Source organism: Nymphaea colorata, chromosome 2 (assembly GCF_008831285.2).
Source record: "Nymphaea colorata isolate Beijing-Zhang1983 chromosome 2, ASM883128v2, whole genome shotgun sequence".
In the NCBI taxonomy this organism is placed as follows: Eukaryota; Viridiplantae; Streptophyta; class Magnoliopsida; order Nymphaeales; family Nymphaeaceae; genus Nymphaea; species Nymphaea colorata.
Genome location: NC_045139.1, coordinates 31761139 through 31786795, shown reverse-complemented (window position 1 = coordinate 31786795; position 25657 = coordinate 31761139). Strand labels below are relative to the sequence as shown.

The following is a 25657-nucleotide window of genomic DNA, read 5'->3' as shown; positions in this document are numbered from 1 at the left end:
ATGAATCAGGCTGTATTGGCCTAAGCAGTTATTTTCGCATGTAAAATCGAAAAACATTCCGAACAGAGGTGGAGACCCATCAATATGGAACATAGACGTGCGAATAAACAGAGTACAACATAGATAAAGACTCTATAAGTAAGCCCATATTCTCATGCTCATATGTCTATAAAGCCAGTGAAGCCTCAAATGTTGATGGACCAAGAGAAGAAAAGAACAAAGAAGAAAAATATACAACCTTTATCGGCCAATCTAAAGAAAAGAAAACACAAAACCCTTAAAAGTACCTGCAGGGTCAATTATGAGGGGCTGCTTCCAACATAATCAGAAAGTTAGCGATTGCTAGTATATAATGCAAAAATATATCCCACAGATTTGATCCACAACCATAACATCTCATGAGTCACGTGCTTGTGGTCGAAGATTGGAGGTAATACACGATAAAAACCTTGCAATCTCTGAGAAAGTTGTATTATAATTGTCTCCATCACCTCTTGACCAATCAGGCAATGGTGAGTTGAGGCCAAATTCTGATGCTGCAACTTTTGTTTTCCTCGATGTCAGGAAAACAGTTTCTAGATCAGACTGTTTCAATGCCCTTGGTGACTGCAAGATGCAGACTCTATTAGTTTAACACATTTAAGAGAACATAATGGATGCATGAAATGCAAGTCAATTTATATTTTCCAGATTTACACACTCTCCAACGACTTGAGTTCTCTCTAAACAGTACAATCAGCTAAGAGCATAGGCCCGCTCTAAACCACAAAGGTGCTTCACATTCTTCCACACAGAATGATGCTATAAGAAAAGGTCCCCAAACCATATGACTTGAAATCCAAACAGTGAATTTATGAAATGCCATTTTTCCTTTGACTGACCACATTATAACTTTTTCTTATGGGAAAACACAGCACTATAAAAATTCAGTGCATGTTTAAATGCTTTGCATCTTTATCACTTAACCTTCAATACTTTTGGCTTCTTAGTCCATCCATGCCTTTAAGTTATTGCCAGATTTTCATTCAAATGTGTAAGAGCAAGATATTTGCAAGATCAACTCAAGGTCTCAACTGTTGAAGCAAGTGCCTTCTTATATGTGTCATCATGTCTTTGTTTTGAACTTCAATTAACTATGTGTCCATTTACTTATAATTACCGCAAAGTGCAAATAGCCCTAGTTATCTAATTATCTAGTTAGCTCCGAAATCATTGGACTCCAACCTAAGATTTGATTACTAGTTTCTTTTTTCACAAATTCTTAACATTGATCCATTACTTCATCCTTGGTACTTTCGTAAGCCATAGAGTTCGGCATTTGACCACTGGTGCAACTTGCAAATTACCAATTCAGATTTACTTAACTGGATGTGAAATTAAGAAAAAAATTGTCCTTTTTTTGGTCTCCGTCGTGCCCCAATATTCACACCAAAAGATGTCCTTGAATTCAGCATACTGGATATTTTTTTGCATGAGAACAGTTGAATTTTTTTTTAAATGACAAAAGATAGAAATTACTGACCTGAGGTTGCAGCCCAGTCTTTTCAGAATGTAGGAGGTCCCTGATTGGCATATATGCTGCTTGCTTACAAACCTCAAGTAGATCTGAACCAGTGAAATCCTCACATAGACTGGCCAAATATTCATAGTCAATATTTTCTTCAACTTTTTCACCTTTCAAAATCACCTTTAATATCTTAGCCCTCTCGCTGCAATTAGGTATGCCAATTTCAAATGCTTGAGGAAGACGACGCAGTATTGCTTCATCGAGTTCTGATGGCCGGTTGGTAGCAGCAAGAACCATAACACGTGCATTTTCTACAGAATTTCAAATGGATTAGCTCGTGTTACTTCCAGATGTCACACCCACATTATCCATAAAGCAAGCTACAACAATAATCAGCATAAAGGAACAAGAAGGAAAATTGGGTCACAATTGCGTAGGAGAATAATGACTAGCAATTTTGCCCAGTTAATTAGTGCATGTTACGGATTTGTAAATAAATATGCAAATGACACTTAACCACAGCTTATATAAGGATGTGCTCAATAACACTTAAAAAGATCCTTACAAAATCAACAATGTAGCAGGAAAGTTTGCCACATGAAAATAAAAGAAAAGGCACATTCACCAAATTAAATAACCAAATTCACAATCCAAGTTAACTAAACTTAACAGAACATGAGCGCCCAGAATCTACAAAAAGAGGAAACAAAAAAAGTTATGCTTGCCTGAAAATTGTATTAAAAAGAAAAGCTAAATCTCTAATCTTCCCAAGCTGAAATGTTCCACAAAGCACCTCTAAGTCATCTATTGAGTATTGACCCGTACTATATTGTGGACACCGATCCATATTCTTCTCCTGACCATAGGTAAAAGTGCCAATTGAAGAGTAGAGAAGGCATCATGATCTAACCAAAATAACCAACAATAAATGAAAAGTACCATTGCCTGTTCCCTAATGAAATTTAGGCACTTAATGCATGTGAACTTGGATTAGCATAATTTAAAGCCAGTGATTCCCAAGGAAGCTCCTGTAATAAACCAAAGTTATCAACACCCTTAAGTTTTTGAATTAAGTGCACAACCACTTCACCCAGATGATGACCGGTATTTCTCAACCTAAACCCATGAATTCAGGTCAAGACTTGGCTCATAAGCTTATATTTAACTCTCTTTGGCTATATAATCAAAGCCCTAACAGGCAGGCAAGATGGAAAAACCATGGCAATCCTAGAAAAAGGGGGGGTGGCAGGTGCCTACACACGCTTTCTTAGATTATCAGCTGCTTGAGTTAAACAAGCCTCACCAAATTATAGTATATAATACATAACTAATTAATACAAACTGACATCTTTAAATTCCAAATGGTTCTACCATTATTTGTGCGTTTTTAGTGAATTGTTTCAACGATGCACGAAGAATGGTTAAGTTCATTGTTTGTAAACAAAAGGTTCATAAAACTTATTAAGTTATAATCTAGCAAGCAATACGATCATAGCCTCTTCCATCACACAGCATCAAACAAGGAACAGCAGTGGCAAGCTGTTCCATTCCATCAAAATCAAATAATGGACCTAACTACAAATTTTCCTCTTGGAACGACTTTACTTCTTCCACGGAACAATACTAAAGGACGTCCTGTTCTGCCTGTTCCAAGAACAAAATTACACATACTCAAGGAGTGCAAAAAGCAGTCACATCATGCATGAAAGGAAAAATCAAATATCCCATCAACTTGATTGGAAGGTTTCATCAGAAGGTTCCAATGTTAGATATATAGCAGTTACGAGGAAGTTCATATAAGAACTTTCAGGTACTATCTTTTACACTTCCGTCGCATTAACGAGTGACAAAAATGGCACATTCCTCAAGAGAGGATGAAGCCTTTCAATCTGAATATGGACCTTGGCCTTTGCATCTTAAAAATAACAGATCTCCATGAAAAGAAATACATGGTAAGGAACTTAAAGAAAATATAGCTCAGTTCAGGTGAGCACACTCACGATCTGTTGTAAAGCCATCCCATAACGCCATAAATTCAGTCTTCATATTAGCCATTGCTTCATGATCAGTGGAGCGGCGCTGGCCCAAGAAACTATCAACTTCATCAATAAAGATTATAGATGGCTGAAGCTTATACGCCAAACTGAACACAGCAGCCACTGCACATGCCAATTCCAAGGGATACTTAACCCGCTGTGTGGATAGAAAAAAACTAGGGCATTATTACTTTTAAGTCATAACTACACATCACCTCAAACTTCCTGAATCCTGAGTCCTAGTTGCAGGATACATTTATTGACAGCTAACAAGAACCCAATCAAGATCAGAAGAAGGTCCTCAACAAGCAGTCTACTTTATACCAGAAGTTATAGCTAATAAACCTTCACAAAGCACCTAAGAGGCTATAATGCGGTAACACCAATAACAACGACACAAGTTCCTCACTATACCTTCACAAAACAGTTATATTCTTCATGTTTTCAAAAACATTTTTACAAATTATAACAAGCATTTGGTTAATTTAGTCATGTTTTCAAAAACTTTATGCGTAAAAACATCTAAATATTCCAAACGAAACAACGTATTCACTGAGGCGTAAAAAGGATGGCATTCCACATGGGAAAAAAGCTGCATACATACCAAGCTTCTGCGCATCGCCAAACCATTTGCTCATCAAATTAGATACTCTCACGTTGATGAAAACAGCACCAGATTCTTTGGCGATGGCTTTGGCAAGCATTGTCTTGCCAGTGCCTGGGGGGCCATACAATAGCACTCCCTTCTGGGGAGTTAGCAGCTTTCCATGCGAAAAAAGCTCTGGCCTTTGCAGAGGAAGGATGACAAGCTCGTATAACGCCTTCTTCACAGGTTCTAGGCCTCCAATTGAGTTGAACTCGACGTCGATATCATCCGGGTTGATAACGTCGCATGCTATCACGTCCTGTTACAAGATTTGAAGATATTAACAACAAATTGGGAACCTTACGTGATACGTCTACCTTCAGTTCGGATTCCCTATTTCAACGCATGCTAATTATTCACAAGCTCCAATTTTTAATTAAAAAATGGCGGTTTTCTAGCCAGACCAGCATCTGCAGCAATCTCCGAACTAACATACTTCCCTCAAAAGCATATTTTCCAACGCTTAGCACAACAGGTATCACAAAAGTCATTATTCAATCATCGGATATTTTTACAGCTCGCAACGCCAAAAGAAGAGAATCAGAAGAAGAAGAAGAAGAAGAAGACAAAAACCAATTCATAATTCAATACAACGAGGCTAAAACAACAGAAGATTATCACCCAATCTCGATCTCAAAAATGGCAAAACGAACCAAACAATTATCCAGGACACTAGAATAAAAGAAAGAAACACAAAAACCCTCAGCAGAATACGACAAAAAGAAACCAAAAAGAGCGGGCGACGCTGTTCCTCCGTCACCGCCTCTTCCTCTCACCTCGTAGGCATTGGTTTGGATAAAGGGGCGACCGAGGCGCCTGGCAATCTCTCGCTTCTGCTCGGCAGCCTTCTTGCTCGCGGCACGGTTGGGATCGAGGCTTCGCAGGCCCACGAAGAGAACCAGGGAGCTGAGAGCGGCGCTGGCTGCGTAGAGCAGCAATTCCTGCAGGAACCGTGCCTCCGAACCGCCCATGGTGCGTCTCTTATGCACCACCACCACCACCAGAAGAACCAACAAGCAGCAGAAGACGAGAAACCGTCGGCCAGAGAGACAGACGCCGGCTGGCAGACGGCAACTAGACTCCCTGAGCCGGGGCCTTCTCTCCTCCGGCCTCCCGCCTCCTCTTGCAGCCGAAGGAGCGGTATTAATTCTTCTGGCCCCTCGCGACGATGAAAGTGAACCGACGCGCCGAAGTCGCTCATCCCACTTTCTGGTAGAAATAGATCGGATGGAGGGACGGACAGCTCCGTAATCTGTATCCGAAAATATGAATTTCTTCTTTTGAAGCATTTGATTATCCTGAATATTAGATTTGAAAACCATGGTTTGAAGATTTTCATTATGCTTCAAATTCATGTATCGTGAGAGTCTGATTTTGAAATATCAAAATGCGAAGTTTACATATCATAGTATAGTTTTTGCATTTTATAAACATAAGATTTCTAATCACTGTTAGAAATCAAGGATAAATCTTAAGATCTCCGACCACTACGAACCTAAACTCTGAGATAATAAAACACTCTTTTGTGTGTTCAACTTATCCATACCCAATTCTTTTGTGCCATTTACCAATGGAAGCAAATATATAAGCAAGAAGCTTTTTTTTTTTTTTTGGTTCATCGAATTTGACAATGCAAATGAAAGCTATACGGATTGATGATTATAAGAATCAAAACCGGAACCCAATATGTGTACTGGGTTTTATGACATTTTAACAAACTGTAACTGTGGGTGCAATAAGATTTGATGAATGCAAGGGCATATTTTTTCACATCCAGGAAAGCAAAAATAAGCATGATTGAAGACAGGTTCTTATAAATCATCCATAAGAACGAATGCTACACAATATCAAATTAGATCATAAAGGCGCATCTTAAAACATTGATAAAGAGCGTTGCCGGAGGGCTTGGGACTCGAATGTGTTCGGTTTGAACAGACGCGCAGAGGCTCTCCAGACACGCTCTTTATCAACGCTACCAACGTCAAGTCGTCGAGTAGTACCAGGGCTGCAGGTATCTCTTATTATTCGGATGGAGTTCGTGAATGTCTATAGTGCTTTCCTCTGGAGATGGAATATTGAAAGGTGAAGTGGAGGTGCTGGAGAAGCTTTTCGGGTACCACAAAAGAACATGATGGTCAGATTATCATAAATTTTTCTGTTCGAAAGTTTCGTCAACATCTTGAAGGAAGAAGGAATTGGACTGAGTTCAGCGGCTTTCTGAAAGGATCGGAAAATAGGGTGAAGGTTGAACAAGGAGATCCTATGGTAGAGCTTGGCGTTTTCATAAAGGATCATCTACAGACTAATGGCTGTTCATAGATTTTCCTTTTTTTTTTTCCCCTCCTTCTTTGTATACCTGAAGGGTTGAATCAACATATGGCCTTTGTGAGTGTGAAGATGCTTTCTTGCTAAATTTTTCCCTTGTACAGGTATCTGTGATTTAATAAAGGTAGATGGCCTAACCCCCAGCAAGCCCTGACCAGGTCCACTTGGCTCCGACTAATACCGTGACAGACTTGCTTTGGATTCTCGTGTAAATATTTCATTCAAAATTTCCTTTTTCAACTAGCAATGACTATAAAATAAAAAGAAGAAAAGACGAAATAAAATAGCAGAGATATTAGGAGACGGATTGGTGCAGTGAGGTGAGCTATGGCTGCTAAGCTGACAGTCCGCAACATTCTCATGAGCGAGATGGATGTTCCTCTAATAGGCCGTTTGGCAATGAAAATTAAAACAGTAACATTGTTGGGGCAGGCTTTGAGAACACACACTATTTCACAGGGGCAGATTCATGGCCTACTGTCATTGCCAAATGTCCGGCTCTTACATTTTCAGAGAGAGAGAGAGAGAGAGAGAGTTTTCGGGCATTAACTTTTCGAAAAAGAGGTCCTAACTTTTCTCAGTTTGTATGCATCAAAATGAGATATGGTGAATCATTCTTCGCCCATGATTATATTATTAACTGATGATATTCTGAACAAGAATCCGATACATAATACCCTCAAAAAGAAGACAACAACAAGAGATATAGCTTACAAAAAAGTTGCAGTTCGCCATTATTAACCGCAATGACACCGCCCTTCCATGATAAAATATTATTATTATATGTCTACAAAATAACTCTGCACACTCACAGGAGCTCTCTCCTAAGCTGATATTAGCTGGTTTTTCCGCTCCTGACTGACAATTGCACCTGATTGTCATAATCCAACGACTGCAGTTTTCAAAACCTCCAACTGCAGTTGAATTGTGGGCCTCCGCAACCCGTTAGAAGAAATGTCTCAGGAAGGCTGGTGCTTCTTCTGAGGAGGCTGTGTACAAATGTCATCGACCAGTGGAGCCCTCGTCAAAATATTTGAAGAAGCACAACAGCATCCAGCAAATGAGTGATGGCATCTGCATTTTGGGCACTTAAACCAGACTATGGCAAGTGAGAAGAGAAGAATAATTGATGAATTTGTAAAACAAAGTTGATATGAGTGAAAAATTATTACCAGAAAACAAACACACAAGACAATTTGTACAATTCAGCTTCAGGTGTCTATTTTTCCTACTTTCTTCACTGCAATCTTTTCCCGGTTAGGAATGTCATTTAGCTGCTGTTGTAACTGGCATTATAGAGATAGATTAGGCATCAGGAACAAACACCTCCTCCTTACATGAATCTGCATGTACTTCAGTTTGCTAGATTGAATTGAAAAATTAAATTCATAATATCATTCAACTCTATATGTTAAACCATTCCATGATACGAGATCTTCCAAAATATATGGAATTTAGAGATCTAAATTAGTTGGACAGATGTGTCCTAAGTTATAAACTTATAACAGTGAAACATAACAAGGAAAAAGTTGAAAAGAAAAGTTATCTCTGGTTTACATGCATGTATTTTGCTCTTTCTGCCATGAGTTCATCAGTTAGACTTGACACCCTGCATTGAGCAACATAGATGTTATTAATCTACTTTTCCTTCATCTGCACAGAATGAAATTAATCTGAACGTGATGCATGGATTATTGATGATGAAGCACCTGTTTTGCAACTCTGAAACCTTAGTCAGCAGTAGTCGCTCTCTTTCAGAGGGAGCTGCCTCATTCTGCCAAAAAGAAAAGAAACAGTTTAATGCAAATAAGAGGATGCACATGCAGAAATTAGTTGTAATGTCAAGGTAGGGATATAATTGAAGAGCTTAGGAGGTCTGAAGGACTCAATTATGTGTTCAAGGTACTGTAACCACATGTTTGATATGATAAAATATTGGGTCTTCACTGAATCCACTTGGAGTCAACCAAAACATGGTAAGGTAGGGGTCAAAATCAGGCCTAACCAATCCATTTCCTATCTTTCCAACATGAAAATAACAGATTCTACTGTTCTGTTAACTTTATCCTAGCTACTGGAATGTCAGCATTTAAGATCCAAAGCAGGTCCATTCTTCTATGTAAGATCTACAGTTATGTCAAACATGATATAGCCCATAACTAACCACACTGCTTGCCTAAGGTCATGATTTTCCATTCACAAATCTACAAGTATAAAAATAATAGTTTAAGCTATGCACAGTCAACCATACTTTCCACACACTATATTGGAACATGATTTCTTTTATTTCCTTTTGCAGCCTTTCAACTTTCTTAAGGGTATATTTCTGTTCTGGTACCCCAATAAAGTGAGTTGGCCGCATGATGTGCTGACTTAGTAAAATCTTGAGGGTCTCTTTCACCTTCCATTGGAACAGGAATAGAAACTATCTCGAATTTCTTCAATCAGCCCTCAAATGTCAGAAACAAACTCAAAAATCAAGAAATTATTTCAACTTTTTCTGCAATTACTAAAACCAGGCAAAATTTTGAGGTTGAATTGCTGCAATAGTGCTTCAGCAGTATCAACAGTATTACAGCTACTTTTAGCTCCATTTGGAATGTATCAATGTGTTCAAAATTCAAATACTTGTACCAGAGTTGTTTTTGATGGACCATAATAGATCTGAAGATTTGGAGTTATTGTCAGGTGACATTACAAAGTAGCCTTTATTTAGGGCATTCTCACATATATCGTGTATGGGTATTATATGGAGAGAGATTTCTCGGGTATAATACGGCAAAGTTGTATATCTTGAGAATATCTCGGAAAAATCTCGGCAAATTTTAAAAAATTTAAAAGATTTAATAAATCTTGAAAAGTAATAAAAAATAAAAATTAATAAAAAATACGAAAAAAACACGTATAATATGCATTTTTTCACATTTTTTATTTTCTGGCATTTAAAAACAAATGCATCTAATTGTCATTTTATATGGCTGACTTATTTTTGACGTATTTAACATGTTTTTTTTATTAATACGCGTTTTCTGTGACAATGATTTAAGGCGATGCAAAAGTCGTTCTTGATAATGTATTTTATCTGGATTCTTTTCAAAGTATATTTTTCTTACAAATTCTTGGACATTCTTTCCTACAAATTACTGGGCACTCTAGAATTTGGGAATAAAGTGAATAAGAGGACTATGAAATGACAGGTTTTTCTAGTATTTTCTAAGAAAAGAAAAACCTTTAAAATGTCTTAAATTATAAAGAAACAATGAAATGGAAATACATATTAAAATGTACAGAAAAGTGAATTTAGGAAACAAGTTCATGATGTTACTGAGATATATGTTTTGGAGATATTTTGAAAATATCCTGATGTTTGCCTATACAATTAGCCGGCTGGAAGACAGTGATAATACAGGGATATTTTCAATAGAGATACTGGCTATAGTGATACTGAATTATGTCACAAAAAGCTAAAAAATCATGGTTAAAACTCTCATAACATATCCAGTTTTTTGTAGCATTCAACTAGTTTGGAATGTTATGTTCCTCTGTATGCAGCAATATTTAGACAACGGAATATCAAATGTTTAACCTACCAGTGCATCACTGCCAAGAGTTGGAACTTGAGATGACAATTTCCCTGGTCAGAAAACATGATTAGGCAACCAAACTGCTGGACACAAAACTACAAAATCTAGTATTCTCACCATCTACAAACTCATTTTGCTGCAGGCTACTTATTAGATTCGTGATGAGATCCTGAAAGCAACAGAAAATAGATACAAACATATAAGAAAGCAAAGTTAAACTTGAAAAGTTATGAGAAGGTTTTTTTGTCTAACAAAGAAATATTAAGTCATCCAGAATGGTTCTTGCCTGTTGAACTACTGTTTGCTGGAAAAGGTTTTGTAAGTGTCCCACAAGAGCTGATGGTGAGGCTGAACCATCACAAATTTCTTTGGGCATTACAGGCTGACAAAACAGTAAAAGAAAAATGTATCAGTCAAACGAAAAAGGTCGAACGCTGCTAGATCACTAGCTTTGAGAACTAGAAACAAAGAGATATTACTATTTGTGAAAGATGGTAGCTTAGGTAACCAAATATAACAATTGACTTGAACTGGTTGAAATTTATGAATTACAGAGAGCCATTGGTTACATAGGAAATCGCAGGAGAGTGGTTCCATACAAAATGCAGTTCTTCTAAGTACACTTTTTGAGAAAAAACTCCATCACTTATGCAGATGAAAAAAGTTTGTCTTGGAGCAGGAAGCTCTCCACATCAGCTTATGTTTACTGTCTCCAGGAAAGATATCAGCATAGACTTAAGTAGCTTCTGTTCTAAAAGACAACTTGAAAAGTTCATGTTGCACCAACTAATCTTGAATGTTCGCACTTTTCAGTAATAGATCTCCACTGTATAAAAGCAGTGAAGACAATAACATCGAAGTCAGGACACATAACGCAGCAAATCACTAAGCCACTACCCACTGAGCAGCCTGAGCTTATCAATCATATGGCTCATGGCAGTGCTTATAGTGTGCATATATTCCAGGAGCCACACATACATATATGCACATGCATAGAAAGCGAACTGTTCCTGCTGTGACTATTGCCTTTCGAACCATCTCCAAGACGATGGCCTGCACTCCTTGAACAATGCCAGTAGGAATAGGTCGCTTTCTTTCACACACACACACACAGAACTGTGTAATGCAAAGAAAGGATATTATTATGTCCACTCCTTTCTTTTGGAATAACTAAGATCATAATGAGTTTAAACAGCAAATAGATCTCCATGAAAGGAACATAGTGTAACAGCGGAACTCATGTTAAGTTATATAAGGAACTGGAAACAGAAAAGTCAAATATGTTTATTTGCATTCAAGAAGCAGTACTTTTAATTAAAATGGTAGAAATTTTACAAAAAATGCATTTTGATTCCTGCAATGAATTCAATGGAAATAATTAATGATTTAAAATTGAAGGCAGTACACACCATTGGCTTGTTATCATGCTGCCAATCGCCAACACTAGCAGATTTTCTTAGCTGAGATTCCTGAGGATCAGAAGACTAGAATGTGAAGCATGAACTAGCCTAGTTCAGGGGAAAAAAGAGCTGCCCCATAGCAACTAAAGTGACTGCTGACCTGAGATCTTCGTGATATTGCACACAAAGGAATATCCTACATTGCAAGTTCCTACTCAATATGATGCTTCTATTGCAAAGGAAAAACGGAAGATTTGAAGAGACGGAAGAAATACCTTTACAACATCCACATTTTCAGATGTCACTGAGAAACGACCTTTAATTTGGACCACATTTGCCTTTGTTTTGTCCTCCAGCAGATCTCTATAGCCTATATGTGACCGAAAGTGAAACACAAATAATAAATATAAGAAACAAGTGCTACAGCTACAAACATATTCATGATTAATCAAGATGATGATTATGGAACTAGAATTTTGAGAACTCAGCATTCATAGAATCATTTTACCACCTGATGTTCTGATAGGAGCTGATAAACTGTTCATGGAAGCTCGCTTTGGGAGCATCAAAGGCCCACTAAGATTGGACTCTTTACGGGCATCACGTTTGGATACTTTTTCAGATGCTGACTGACTGCTGAGTTCACCCCTATCAACAGAAAAGCAACCATAAGCTAACACTTTTAGCTTTGAAAGCTCACAAAAGATGGGATGATAATGAAGGCATAAAGATACATGCAAATTTTGTCCTTGGACACCACAATCATCCCCGAGATCACAGGTTGCCAATCCAAGTCACATAGACCTTTTGAAACATTTCCACTGTACTATGATTGGCCATCATATTCATTAAAATATGTCGATCCAAATTTCCAATCACTAACATGCATCACCTATAATTTATAAATCACATATGAAGTGCCAGGAACTGGTAGCTTTTATGTATGACAATATGGCCAAAAGACTAAGATGAATTATATTTATGAAGATTGATAACAGCAAACTACTCGTCATCTGAGTATATATTGGTTTGGAGTCTGGACTATAAGACATGTGTCTTCTATCCTGGACATACTTGTAGAAGGTATCTATTAGTTCTCGTTAATGATAGTTGTATGAAAGGCATTGGCTTCCTGATTACAGGACTGTGTAACTGTACTAAAAAAGAACTTGTACTCACAAAAATCAGAATATTAACAGGCTATTATGGTTATTATATCGATGTCAGTGTCCACAGAAAATGACAGAACTAGATATATTCAGGTTTTTACTCCCATTTATGCTTCTTTATTTCCTCGAGCAATCCTTTAAATCTGCTCATTTTCTTGTTCTTGATTCCATTGATTAGCATCCACCTGGCATGGTGGATGCTAATGCTTGGTAATTAGTTATCACACTCTCTCACCTTGGAATAGTGCCCGACTATGGAAACAGTACTCTCAGACAACCCTCAGAAAAGACAATGTAATTGTTGTATTGCTCCCTTTTGATTTTTATCTTCTTTCATCAGTACATGCCGTTGTTCATGTGTTTTTTTTTTTTTTGCGGGGGGTTTGAGGCGGGGGGGGGGGGGGGGGGTGTGTGCCGTAAATGGCCAAACAGGTGGGGCAACCACAAAAATTAGATTAAGAAAATGCTGTTTCCTAGGAAAAATACAAAGTATGGCAATGCCATGGTAGCACTGCTTTCGCTTGCAACAGGAAACAGTATGCTTTCATAAATAAAACCATATAAATGATTTGGCTGCAGCCATTAGTGACTCCCATATACGAAACATAGTAAAAGTGCTGAGAAGAAAACATGTTTATCATATTCATGTTTTAGTTTTACTATTGTCACAAATGTCATTTTCAGGTTCCCAAGGCAAGGTTTAACTCAGGTGATAATTTGGAATGTTGTTTTTCTCAAGAAATCTCCTTAATCCAAAAAATGGAAAATTACAAAAATAAAACAGTCTTCTTTTGATTTTCTTACAGTAACATAATTCAAAATAATTATTAAAATATTAAAAATAAATGTCAAAAGTTTAAAATACACGCAAAAAATAAATTTTCCAGAAAAAAGTAAAAGAACATGGTATTTTCATTTTGGTGCTTTTTCCAAGATGCTGCAATTTTTTCTTTTTTTTTTCTTTTTTCTTTTGTTTTCGTGTTTTTGATGCAAGATTTTGGGCGAAAATGATGATATTTGTAGCAATGCTTCCACTACTATTTGGTTATATTAAATCTCAAACAATTGACTAAAAATCACAACCAGATGACTAACCTGTCGGGCCCTAACTCCCCCTCTAAACTAGGAGCACGAGAAGGGACAGGTTGTTCACCATTGGATTTGTTCAAAGTGTGATTCCCACCATTGTTTTTCACCTTATCTTCACCTCCACAGCTCTTCCCTATTTTGCCTTTTGGTGTCGAAGATTGGATCTCAGTTGTAGGCTCATTAGTAGAGACAGCTGATTCTAATGACACTACCTCCTCTTTTGAGTGTCTGCCTTCTGAAACGGAAGCATTTCTTGTGTTCTCTCTGCAAGAAGAGAAAGGGAGGGGGTTCAACCAGTTAAAAATGTCAGAAATATATGAATCCCATAAAGTAGAGATTAAAGGTCAAATTATCACATCAGAAACGATGAGAGTCATGGTCACAATTTTAACAAGCAAAATCCAAATAAAGCATGAGCTGGCAAGGTTGATTGGAAATTTGGAATGTGTATCTGGAAGCCTGTTATAAACAGACAAACACATGAACATGTATGTGTCTGTGCAAGAGCAAGCACAGACGTGTATACACATGAATATATGAGGGAGAGAGAGAGGTTCACTTCTTGCACCTGCCAATGACAGCCGTAAGTGCTGATTTTCCTGATGAAGTATGAGATGAAGATGAGGCCTGTAAATTTAAGCCAAAAAATCTTATTGTATGTCATGTTACAGCTACAGAATCAAAGACAGCATAACATTTTGAAAATAGCATCCCCTGTTCTTGATCCAAATAATTTGAAGGCCCAACAAATATATTAACCTTATCCTTCATTAGTATTCTGGGATCCTCATCTTCCTCTCTCATACCAATAAGATCTTCATCATCTTGGATCTATGTAGAAAGTTAAAGAAGACAGTGGACACACCTTATTATTATATCAAACTTGCAGTAAGAATGCTCCCACATTTGTCATGGAAGATTAACATCAAAAACCGATGATGGAAAAGATGTCACTGACCAGAGATGCTTGAGCTTTCAAGTCCTCAATATCAAAGTTCCATGCACTAACTCCCCTCTTATACTCGCTCTGCCATGTCAAAAGTACACAAATACAAAAGTAAGTTTGCTAATGACATTGTATTTATTGCAGTATATACCTGGTTTTTAGACCCTAACGTTACCAGGACTACAATCATTTTTATGGAAAGCCTATGTCCTCAATTGAGAACTATTTACAATGTTGTAAAAAGCGTATCGTAAGCCGTATCGGTCTGGCTTTAAGTTACGTTGTATTGTAAAATATCGTAACGTATCGTAACCGTATCGTTTTTTTTTAATAAATCAGAAAAAAAAAAGAAAAAAATGCAAAAAAGGGTATTAAAAAAATATTTGGCATTAAAAAAACTGAAAAAAATAAAAAAATACGAAAAAAACGCTTTTTTTAAGTTTTAAACAGCCATTTAATTTATCGCGTTTTTTTCAAGTTTTTTTTTTTAAAAAACTCATTTTCTGTGACTATACAGTTAATCTACAATTTCATGATTTACAGGACACAAGCACATATGCAGTTCTAAAGCAGGAACTTCTAATAGTTGCTACTTTCTCTTTTTTAGTAATTATGCACGCAACTACAAATATGCATGATTATTAACATGTACAGGAACCCTTAAAAAATTGTAAACATTTCCCACATCAAAATAAAAAGGTAAGGTCACAAACAACATTTGGATATGTGGAACAGTGAGGTTCATTGCCAACTGTCATGTTTTAAGTATAGGACAGGCTGACAGCTATAACTTCTCATACTAATTGAAAATGTATCTGCTCAAACCAATGCAATCATCAAAGAACATGAGCTGGCTCTCCGACAAAAAATGGAAAATAAATTAAATGCAAAGCACTATCCTTGGAAGTTAAAAATGTGTACAAACTACAAAGTTGATCAAACCTGAGATAGTGCTTCTTGCTCTGCTGATGGCATTCTCTTCAAGGCTAATTGAGCAGCATCCTTGAGCTACATCACAAATAAAACATAATTCATTATGTGGGAGCAAAATAACAAATAAAATAAAACGTCAACAAAGCAAACAATTGAATCGTTATTCATCCCAGTGTAGAAGAAAAGCAGAGGTAGCTACCTGGAGAGCCTTCACACGGTCCCACAGTGGGGGCAAATCTGCCAAAATGTGTTTTACGGATACTTCTGGCGACTTTGCATGTTTGAAAAAAGAATGCTTCAACAATTTCTCTGCAGTTGGCCTCTTAGTTTGATCTTTCACCAAGCACATAGCAACCATTTCCTTAAAAGACTGATCACAACTGGAACTCTTCTAATTAGAAATTGACTAACAATTCTCAAGAAAAGAAAAAAAAACTATGATATAATTTAGCAAACCAGAGTCAATCTTGAGCTATTATTTAACACAAAATTTCTGTTTTATGAAGACAAATTTTCTTGCATCAGAAAGAACTAAGTTCTAAATTTTAGTTTTATTAACAAGTTTTATGCCTTTTCAATCATCATTCAGAAAGACTACAAGTACCTTTGAAAACTTTTTATCCCGCTCATAATCAAGACCAGGTGGAGCATTTTGGATGGTCATCAGAAGAACCTGTTCATAATAAAACATACATTCAAGTCAGAAATCATAAATATATTTCAAAGTTCATGTGCAAAGCATTGAACTGAAAGTTGACATAAAAAAACATTACATGTATACATATACAGATATGTACATATGTACATTGTCGATATTTACTAACATTTATATTTAACCAACGGATAAGACATAAGAGATTAAAAGAGCAGGATGTGCCCACTTTTCCACACTTATGGCCTAACCCCTCGTTCCTCCTGCCCAAGGTTGTTTTTGGGCAGGGAGGGTGGGGAATGGATGACACAACTATTAAGAAGTGCCCATGTGTCAGTCAGCCATGCCCTGAGAGGGCTGGTCTTAGGCATGCAAATGCTTTGGATAAATGTATGGTAGTTGACCTGTTGACCATTTCAAATCAGTCTATTTGGATTTGCTATAACTCCTATCTGATCAACACATCATTGGTCAACAAAATTCTGAATGGACTCAGGCTCAGATTTGGATTTATCATTAAATCTGATGGTTCTTGTTATGCTAGCTCTTGTCATGTGAAATAAGTCATTTAGGAACAAATCCTACAAAAAATTTGTTCTGTTCCAAAGAGAGATTAAAGGCTGGTTATTAATCAGAAGGTGACATGCTAGAATAGCAATGGAAAACATAAACCTGACAATAAATGGTCCAACATTTTCAGGAAATAAATAAACAGGTAAAGCCATGTCATGACTATAGCGAAACGTGGACAGATTCAAGATAAAAATCTTGCCAAAATGAAAATTTCGCGAATTTATTGGGAATTTATCGTGTTTTTTTTCTCAGATTTTCATATTTTGTAATTTTTTGAACTTTTAAAGTTTTTTATTTTTTATTTTTAAACATTGTCGACATTTTCCTGAGATTTGCCCAAGAATAATAACTTTGCTGAAAAATAACCGAGAAAAACCTCGCTGAGATTTTCTAGAGAAGGATATTTGTGACAATGATATATATATAGAGAGAGAAAAAAAGAGAGAGATCCTATATATACATACGTATATAGATGCATTCATACATATACACAAACACATATATATAGGAGCTTAAATTCTTTGGCCATTTTGAGCTCCATCTAATCACAGCCACCCCATGCAATGCATCGGGCGGATGTGATTAAACAGATCGCCCGATGCAAGCTCTGTGCTGTGACCCCAGTTACCTGAAACTATTTCAAAAAGGTTGTGTGACTTAGCCATGGCAGAGCCAGGATTTCCTTCAAAGACTTATGCTAGCTTCTGTAGTGTTCACCCATCACATCATCTTGCATAGGCAACCTTTGCAGCTTTACCTTGAGGGGTTGATATTCAGGAAGGTTCATGCAGCAGATTCTTGCTATTGCCCTAAATCTGTGCATAATATCCTGACCTCGACAATCTGTACCATAGCCATAAATATCGTTCTTGGGTTTTTATTGACAAGGTTTTGCTCGGGCATGTATCGGCAAAGTTGTATTTTTCTTGGGAAAATCTCTAGAAAAGCTCAGAGTTTTTTTTTTAAATCAAAATTTTAGGTAAAAATAAGAGAAATGAAAAACTAATAAGGAGGTCATGTTAAATACCAAAAACATGAGGAAATAAAACAATGAAACAAAAGTTGAAAAAAATAAAAGCAGAAAATGAAATAAGAAATAAACGAAAAAATTGTGAAAAAATCGCGATAAATTCATTTTTAACGTTTTTTTCAATATATCACGATATTTTCCCGTTTTTATTGTTTCCTTTATTTCTCTCGTTAATCGTGATATTTTCGAAAATATCACGATATTTGCGGCTATGGTTTGCACCTTAGAAGATGTGCTTCATAAGCAAGGACATTCTTCCCTTGGTAGAGGGAGCAGAAGAATGTCCCTCCTTCCATCAACCAGGGGTTGACTATTCAACCCAATTAACCCTGCTTTTCAATCAACATTGAGGACTTTTTTACTGCAGGGGAACTCATCAGCAGTAAAGGGCACAAGCTTTCCTCATCATCAAACATGCCCTTAATGAGATTAAATCACCTTCTCGAATAGCTTAAACCTTCATATTTCCTCATTGGCCCATCATGCAGAAGGCAAATGGTTAAAGCCCTGATATTATAGCTTTTCCACAGAAAAATTGGATGAGTTATTTCTAAGAGAAGATCTTATTTCAGATCTATGGAAGAAAGAATTCTTGATTCTGACTTGGAAAAATAGAAAGACACCCTCCAAAGAAAACAAAGAGTGGTTTTCTTCTTGGAAGAGGAGGTTTCCCCGTTTAGCAGAAAGACAATTCCACTAGCTAATACAAGCCATCCTTAGTTTGGAATGCCACCTTTCAATCATGAAAAACTTGACTTCATTTTCACCTTATAGAGTAGCTACAACAACGTTCCATAGCCAACAAAACTATTGAAGCAAAGCTTAGAAAAAGAAGAATATATCACGGTGCAACACTTTTAGCTTTTTTTTCACTCATGATCTGAAACCATATACAAGTAAAAATTCAATGTCATGCTTCGGCATAATATTTTTATTCAACATCTAAGTGTATGGATGCAGTTACCTTCATTGGAGGATACTTCGAAAAGGGTGCATGACCATGTGCCAATTCTAGTGCAGTTATTCCAAATGACCAAATGTCCGCTCTGCAGCAACCAAGTGAAATTTCAAGTTTCCGATCTCACTAGTAAACCCTACCTTGTTAATCTAAGAATACATTTGTCATGCATAACTTGCAATTCACAGAATTAATCCTTAAAAGGATAGATTTGTTTATAGGAAGAAAAGATGCAATAAGTGATTGAAAGAGAAGCTTGAAAATTGAAGCGAGTAGTATAACACACTACACAGTGATTCAAAAATATCAAGTACAGGCACCAACATACTGATCACCATCTTAAGTTCTTAACTGATCCGATATTAGTAAGTCCTGGAGTCAACTGAGTCTACCTTGTTAAAACCAAGCTCTGTGTATGGTATTCTTACATTTCACAGACTAGATGCAATGAGATCTGACAAAATAGACATCCAACTTAATCTATGAAGATACATCTGTAGGACTTTGCGGAGTGTAGCATGGACTACTTATTAAGAAAGATCAACGCCGCCTTATCCCAACATTCTGCGAAACAATCAAGTGCTAACTTAACTTCCTCACACTGACTCAAGTTTTTAACACTAATTTTACATCTTCCTCACACTGACTCAAGTTTTTAACACTAATTTTACATAATACGGCAGGTAAATATTGCTCCAAATACATCAGTTTAAGATTCTGTATGGATGAAGAAAAAGGAAAGGACCTTAAATGATGGAAAGGAAAGGGGGGGGGGGGGGGGGAGGGGAGGAGGGATTAATGCTGGAAAAGAAAAGGAAGGGCTTAATAAGGGGAAACTTCTCTTTTATTCAGAACATATATTCCTTTCCCTTCCAATCATTCCATTTTTGGATGGACTGAAGACACACATCTTTTCCTTTCCTTTCCTTTCATCTCCTCTCCTTTCTTTCCTAACTAAGCACAAAAGTTGCAATATTTCCTTTCTCTCCTCTTTAAGTGGACATTCAAACACAGTTTTGTCTGTCCTTTCCTTTTCCTCTCATTTTGTTCAGCCAAACATTTAATAACTCAAGAACTAAATAGCCCAGGCTAATATCTGATCACCTTCTAACTTGACCGGAAGATTGACACAGTTATTTGACTTTGTACTTTGTAGTCAAAAGCACAAGGTGTCAAGCTGCAGGCAACTGAAATCAGACAAAATACACTAAAGAGCATGAACTTTGAAGTCTTAACAAAAAATGACAATTTCAGTCATAAAAAGGAACCCTAAAACTGTCAGGATAAAAATGTAACATCATGATGTGAAACAATATTAGTAGAAGTTTCTCTTGATCTTGAAAGGGGCAGCCACATTGCCTAGGCATTTTGGACTGCTAGTTACTGCACAGAATGCTTGTTTGAATGGTTAGATCACATTTCTGCCTCTTCCTCTAAATTTCCTAAACGTTTATGTGTAAATGCCATGAAAGTATAGCCTAATGCAGCTAGCTATACTTCAAAGGAAAATCTACAGTATGTACATCTACCAGGACAACCTCAAAATTTCTTAACAGTGTCAACTGCAATAATGATATTATACTTAAAAGAGTTTTGTAAAACAGATAGCTTCATAATTCAAGAAATAATATCTATATAATTGGAAATTCATGGATTAATATCATTAGATATGCCCTAAGTAGAAAAAATAGCATGAAATGAATCCTAATAAGCCATGTCCAAATTGAATCACTGTCAAGTGTCCAACCAAGCCAACATTGTGACACATTAACTCCACATAAACAGTATCAAATATTCAGACCTCAGTTTTCAACAAGCATGTAACAACAAACCGAGATATTGTACAGCAGAAAAAGAAAATAACAGTGAACGAAGCTTACTTGAAATCATATCCACTACCAGGTTGTAGCACCTCCGGTGCCATCCTTGGAGAAATATAAAAGAAATGTTTTAGCAGAAAAAAGAAAGGAAGCAACTTGTTTTCCAATCAGAATAAAATAGTCAGTTATCACATGCTAAAAAAAGATGAGGATACCCCACCAGCATGGTGTTCCAACAAAAGTATTCCTTGAACGCTGCCTATCACCCTTGTCAAACATGCATGCAGAAACACCAAAGTCACCAAGCTTCACAATCCCGCCACTGTCTAGAAGGATATTTCCTGCCTAGAGAACAATTTACATCAAAAGGTGCGCCCTGTAGCATTCCAGAATTACCATGTCAATGCTAGTTATTTAGGCATGAAGCTTTCACCTTCACATCCCGATGAATATGCCCATGTCGATGGAGATACTCCAAAGCTTTCAGTGTCTCTTTGAGAATAGAACATATCACTGGCTCTTCAAATCCATCAGGATACGCAATCTTCATTAAATGCAGGCATGATCCTTCAGCCATAAATGGCATAACAACCCAAAGGCACCGATCCACAACGAAAGAGCAATAAGCCCTTATCACATTTGGGTGGTCAATTAGACTCATAGTTTGAGCCTCACGTCGTATGTCATCCTACAAAGCAAGCATCACATCAGTAATGCAAAAATGACAGAAAAGATAACAGATACATACATCATCCTACCAAATGGGCATCAAGTTCATTGTGTAACTTTATGCAATAAATGACGGCAGATATTAAATTACCTTATTTTTATGTTTGCATGCCAACTCAGAACACTTTGTTCTTTGTATTTTATCATAAAATGTGTCCATTATGAAATTTCTGAAACAAAACAACAGCACCAACAATTCCAGGTAAAACTATGCCATATACATGCATCCACGTTTATATGCAGATACAAGACCCAACATCATACTATTTAACATGGTTTCCTTCTGAAACACAGAATAATTGGGTTTCAATACCATGGTTAATGGAAGTGTTTCAAGTAAATAGGAACCCCAATTTCTAGGATGCTGAAAGTCAACTGCCAATTTGACCCTGATCTCCATGGCTACTATTTCCTAATTCTACGTTTCAATTCTTGAAATTTTGATTTTTTTCAAGGCTTGGCTTCTTTATCAATGTTTTTAGATGGTTTCATACAAACACCACCTGAAAAAAAAAATATTTATATCGTATTCTACTTTCTTCTGACTTTCACAATCATCGAAAACTTGAGAGGACCAGTCCCATTCATGCTTCCAAATTTTCACTCCAACTTGTAACAATTATTGTCAAACAAAATTTATGGACGAACTGATGACAAGAAAATGACATGTTCAAAATAACATATGAACTCAGTTTTTGTGCTTCTTTAAGAATTTTTGTTAACATCAACAGATCCAAATAAGATCCATGACGATAAATTATTGTATCAGATTTTTTAGTTCCTGAGCTGAAAAATGTACCTATGAAGTCCAGTTCTGCTATCTAAAACAGTCAATAAGTCATCACACGAGAAGTCAAAGTATCAACTTCATCAGATAAGCACGATAGATGATGAAGAATTCTCTTTTCTTGGCAAGGCTGACTAGTCTTTCGCAAAACCTGCCAAAGTAAAGGTGCTTGAAAGAGATTAAAGACGTGATATCAAAGTCTTTGATTTTTATAATTTATGATGGAGACAACTTCTATGTTCTGGGAGAGCATTGCAACTCGAAGGCAAAGTTCATACAGGTTCCAGTCTAGGTCCCATGTCTATGATCTTTTTGTCCTTTTAATGAACTGGCAGAGGCCTGCCTAACCCCAGCTTGCCTGCCAAAAGAAGAAAAGCAGACACACCTAGGTACCCGGATAGGAAGAACCAAAGAAGCTCCTATTACAGAGCTGTTATTACTACATAATGGAGGTTTTTCTTGCATTTATTTGTCGGACTTCTATAAGCTATCCTTCTTCTGCTATTGGAGATGGCAGTAAATTGCAGCAGCAAGAGAATGGACATATGCAAATAATCCGAAATTAATCTTGTCTGAGAAACTAAATTAACTAGAAGGTAGAGCTGAAGTAATGTTCATATATTGCATCAACATCCGTGGAAAGCCTATCATGGCTAGTTACTTGAATTTACCATGAGAAGTACGATTTAACGTCTACCTTGATCACCACTAACAGAACAAGGGGTGCAGTTCGCTCCATCGACATATTCTAAGTTCCATCTGAAGAATGCATCCAATAAAACTTCGGATAACCATAGCTTTTCAGACAAAAGAACCACGGAAGGTGCAACCTAGGATGCATAATTCAACTATCTCCATTTTCACGTCGAAAACTCCAAACGTCCTCACTAGGGAATTCAGTTGAAATTATGAAAGTATAAGAAGTACTAAGGTGCCAACTTACGCAAACCTCGTCAAGAACGCCCACACCAAAATTACGGATAAAAATCAACATAAAGATTTCTGAAACGAATCAACAAGAAGAGAAAGGGACTACAGCAAATTCATAAAACAAAGTACGCCGAGAAAAGATACATATTTCTCTCGCTTTCAGGCGGCTACCATATTGCATCTATCAAAAATCAAAGTACCAAAAGAAAAAAGATGGTCACTTATTCCTTCCGCTGTCATGTGTATACCAGATTACTATTGCATCTATCGAGATCCAAGCACTTCACTGCAACAACTTCATTGAAAGGGAGGTAGATCGCTCTGTAGACGGTAGCACTGGCGCCGTAACCGATCTCCTCGAGTAACTTATAGTCCGTCGGCAAGACAGAATAGTTCTTCCGACCACTCCCCAGTTTCCCCATCCCCTCAATTCCCTAGCCGCCACTCTATCGTTCTCCAACAAATTAACAAAAATAACCGCTACCCATGCAACACAAAAGATCACCCAAAAAGAAGAGAGAAGAAAAACCGCGAAAAGAAAAACAGGGAAAGTGAAAAATCTCTGCCCTCCACGATCTAATTAGAAACCCAATTCGCCAAATTCACCACAATCCTAGAGCCCACAAAAAGGCCAACCATTTGGGCTGTCCCCTTCTGTGCAAAAGGACTCCAGAGAAGATAAAACGGGAACAATCTCAGATTTTGCAAAGGGACACCGTTCTCTCTCTCTCCCTCTCACACTCTCTCTCCCTTTCTATCTCTTATCAAGCGTTGACTGCCATTAGAGGAGTCGGAGCTTTGGCCCTTTGCAGGTGGGTTGTGTGGGGCGGTTGCCCACGTGGCTACTTGGAGCTCTTCTATTGGCGGCTTCTCACACACCTCTAGACGACATGGCGCGACCTCGGAAGATCCTGGCCTTCGAAATTCCCGAATTTTCCCATCTTTTTCTTTTTCCTCTCCCATATTTCTGATAATATTTCTGATAGAAGAAGAAGAACTTGCATTTTGTGGAAATCGTTTTTCTCCCGTTTTTTCTGCAAAGAGGGCGAGTCACGAGATTCAACCAAATTGGTCTCCTCCTTTTGGACTCGAAAATGACTCAAGTACCTTGAATCTAGCTAACCCTCCTTTCTCCTCCTCCTCCTAGATTACGGGGTTGATTACTTTAAATCAAATCACGAAATTATAGTTTAGCTATTGACTAATTACAACATATGTTAATGGATCGGATCTTGGTTTCAATATAATCATATGAATGCCGCTAATTTCGACTTGTTTTATTAAAAAAAAATTTTGCAGCCAGTTTTAAATCCAAGTGTAAAAAGTGCCACATTTTCCTAATGAATTAGAATAGAAATGTCAAACATAAAATCGTTTTAAGAGCAGAACTAAAAGGGTTTTGAGTGCAAGGTACCTTCTTACTTTGAAAACACGCCTGGAACTGAACTTTGATCAAGAGTGATACTTCTTGGGATTTGAATCACGATTGCTTCCATGATAGACATTTTTTTGGTATAAAGAAAGGCCTTCGAGAAAAGAAAGTTTAATTATATCATTTCTATTCAGAATCTTCGGATTAATACTCTTAGAATAGGAGAACACCAATGGAAGCTCAAGTACTAAAAGGGGAGAATTCAAATTTCATCCAATATCTTCCCCTTGGTACTCTTCAAGCTCCCCCTTCACAGAGATCAAAAGCCTACCCACCAAAAAATGTAGTCAAATATACTTGTTGCTGCATAATAAATAACATTTATATGTAAGCGAGTCTCTAAGCGCAATTGGGGTAAGCTGAGTTTATATTGTGTGAACATTCAAGTCGTAAAGCAGCCCTAAACCCTGGAAACACTAAAAAAGATGTGTGACCATTCAAGTCCTAAAGCAGCCCTCAACCCTTAAGACAATGGAAAAGATACGAGCTTTCACTTTTCATGCATCTCAATTGTAAATATTTGAAATATCTAAAATTTTGTTTGCGACCAAAGAAACTATATTTCTTTAAAAACTTTAGCTCAACCTCAGTATCTATTCTTGCATCCAAATCGGGCTGATGAACAGCAGCCTCTCATTCACAACCCTGATTCGTGGATCAATCCAATAATAGTACTAAGTAGGGCAATTTCCGGAAACAGATACATCCATACTATAGAATTTTTGGAAGTTCCAAAACATTTTGATGATCAGGATGATAAAGAGCAAAGAAGGACAATCGCACACGAAAGAACAAGTTGGGAGTTGTTTGGTTGTGACTTTTTTACTCCGTGAACGCGACAAGGATACGCATTAATTCAGGCTCCACAAAAGTTTCCGTTACTAATTTCTTTTGGGAATCAAGAAATTAAAGGAATGAAGAACATGTCGTAACTAGTCTGAGGCAACAAATAAAAAAAAAAATAGCAAACACATTAGTTTTAGGGGGTGTTCACATTTCAAAACTAAGTTTTTCTTCAAAAATCAGGTTATGGGAGTGTTTGGGTATTATTAAAACTGAGTTTGAGGAAAACCCAATTTTAAGAAAACCTGATTTGTAAATGGGAATGGAA

At 37.1% G+C, this 25657-nt stretch overlaps 2 protein-coding genes across 10 annotated transcripts; both read right to left on the bottom strand.

Annotated features, from left to right (window-relative positions):
- Positions 1-98: 98 nt before the first annotated feature.
- On the bottom strand, positions 99-5526 carry LOC116249106 (uncharacterized). The gene is made up of 5 exons (XM_031622244.2): positions 4966-5526; positions 4148-4448; positions 3508-3666; positions 1523-1818; positions 99-606 (listed from the first exon to the last, which is right to left on the bottom strand). Exons 1-5 carry the CDS (start codon positions 5509-5511, stop codon positions 397-399), a joined length of 1512 nt encoding a protein of 503 aa, XP_031478104.1. The 5' UTR covers positions 5512-5526; the 3' UTR covers positions 99-396.
- Positions 5527-7116: 1590 nt separating this feature from the next.
- On the bottom strand, positions 7117-24016 carry LOC116247382 (serine/threonine-protein kinase BLUS1-like). 9 transcript variants are annotated; one of them, XM_031619557.2, is made up of 23 exons: positions 23363-24016; positions 21102-21356; positions 20889-21013; positions 20729-20773; positions 18855-18936; positions 16240-16308; positions 15835-16005; positions 15645-15710; positions 14715-14783; positions 14516-14587; positions 14325-14383; positions 13763-14020; positions 12007-12146; positions 11774-11868; positions 11659-11694; positions 11508-11582; positions 10385-10480; positions 10216-10267; positions 10105-10148; positions 8224-8288; positions 8072-8123; positions 7687-7800; positions 7117-7613 (listed from the first exon to the last, which is right to left on the bottom strand). In XM_031619557.2, exons 1-22 carry the CDS (start codon positions 23534-23536, stop codon positions 7726-7728), a joined length of 2175 nt encoding a protein of 724 aa, XP_031475417.1. In that variant the 5' UTR covers positions 23537-24016; the 3' UTR covers positions 7117-7613; positions 7687-7725. The 9 variants fall into 9 exon arrangements, with proteins under 9 accessions (XP_031475417.1, XP_031475416.1, XP_031475419.1 ...); XM_031619556.2 differs by having other exon boundaries at positions 7117-7602; positions 23363-24014; XM_031619559.2 differs by having other exon boundaries at positions 7117-7602; positions 11508-11567; positions 23363-24012.
- Positions 24017-25657: the final 1641 nt, after the last annotated feature.

Coding starts and splice junctions, on each gene's coding strand:
- LOC116249106 (XM_031622244.2), bottom strand. CDS start 5,511: ATGGTTTTCAAATCTAATATTCAGGATAATCAAATGCTTCAAAAGAAG. Junction 3,667..4,147: donor TGGCGATGCGCAGAAGCTTG/GTATGTATGCAG, acceptor TGGCATGTGCAG/TGGCTGCTGTGTTCAGTTTG. Junction 607..1,522: donor AGACTGGGCTGCAACCTCAG/GTCAGTAATTTC, acceptor TGCATCTTGCAG/TCACCAAGGGCATTGAAACA.
- LOC116247382 (XM_031619557.2), bottom strand. CDS start 23,536: ATGGGGAAACTGGGGAGTGGTCGGAAGAACTATTCTGTCTTGCCGACG. Junction 14,021..14,324: donor CTTACGGCTGTCATTGGCAG/GTGCAAGAAGTG, acceptor CTCTTCTTGCAG/AGAGAACACAAGAAATGCTT. Junction 11,695..11,773: donor AAAATGTGGATGTTGTAAAG/GTATTTCTTCCG, acceptor CTTGCAATGTAG/GATATTCCTTTGTGTGCAAT.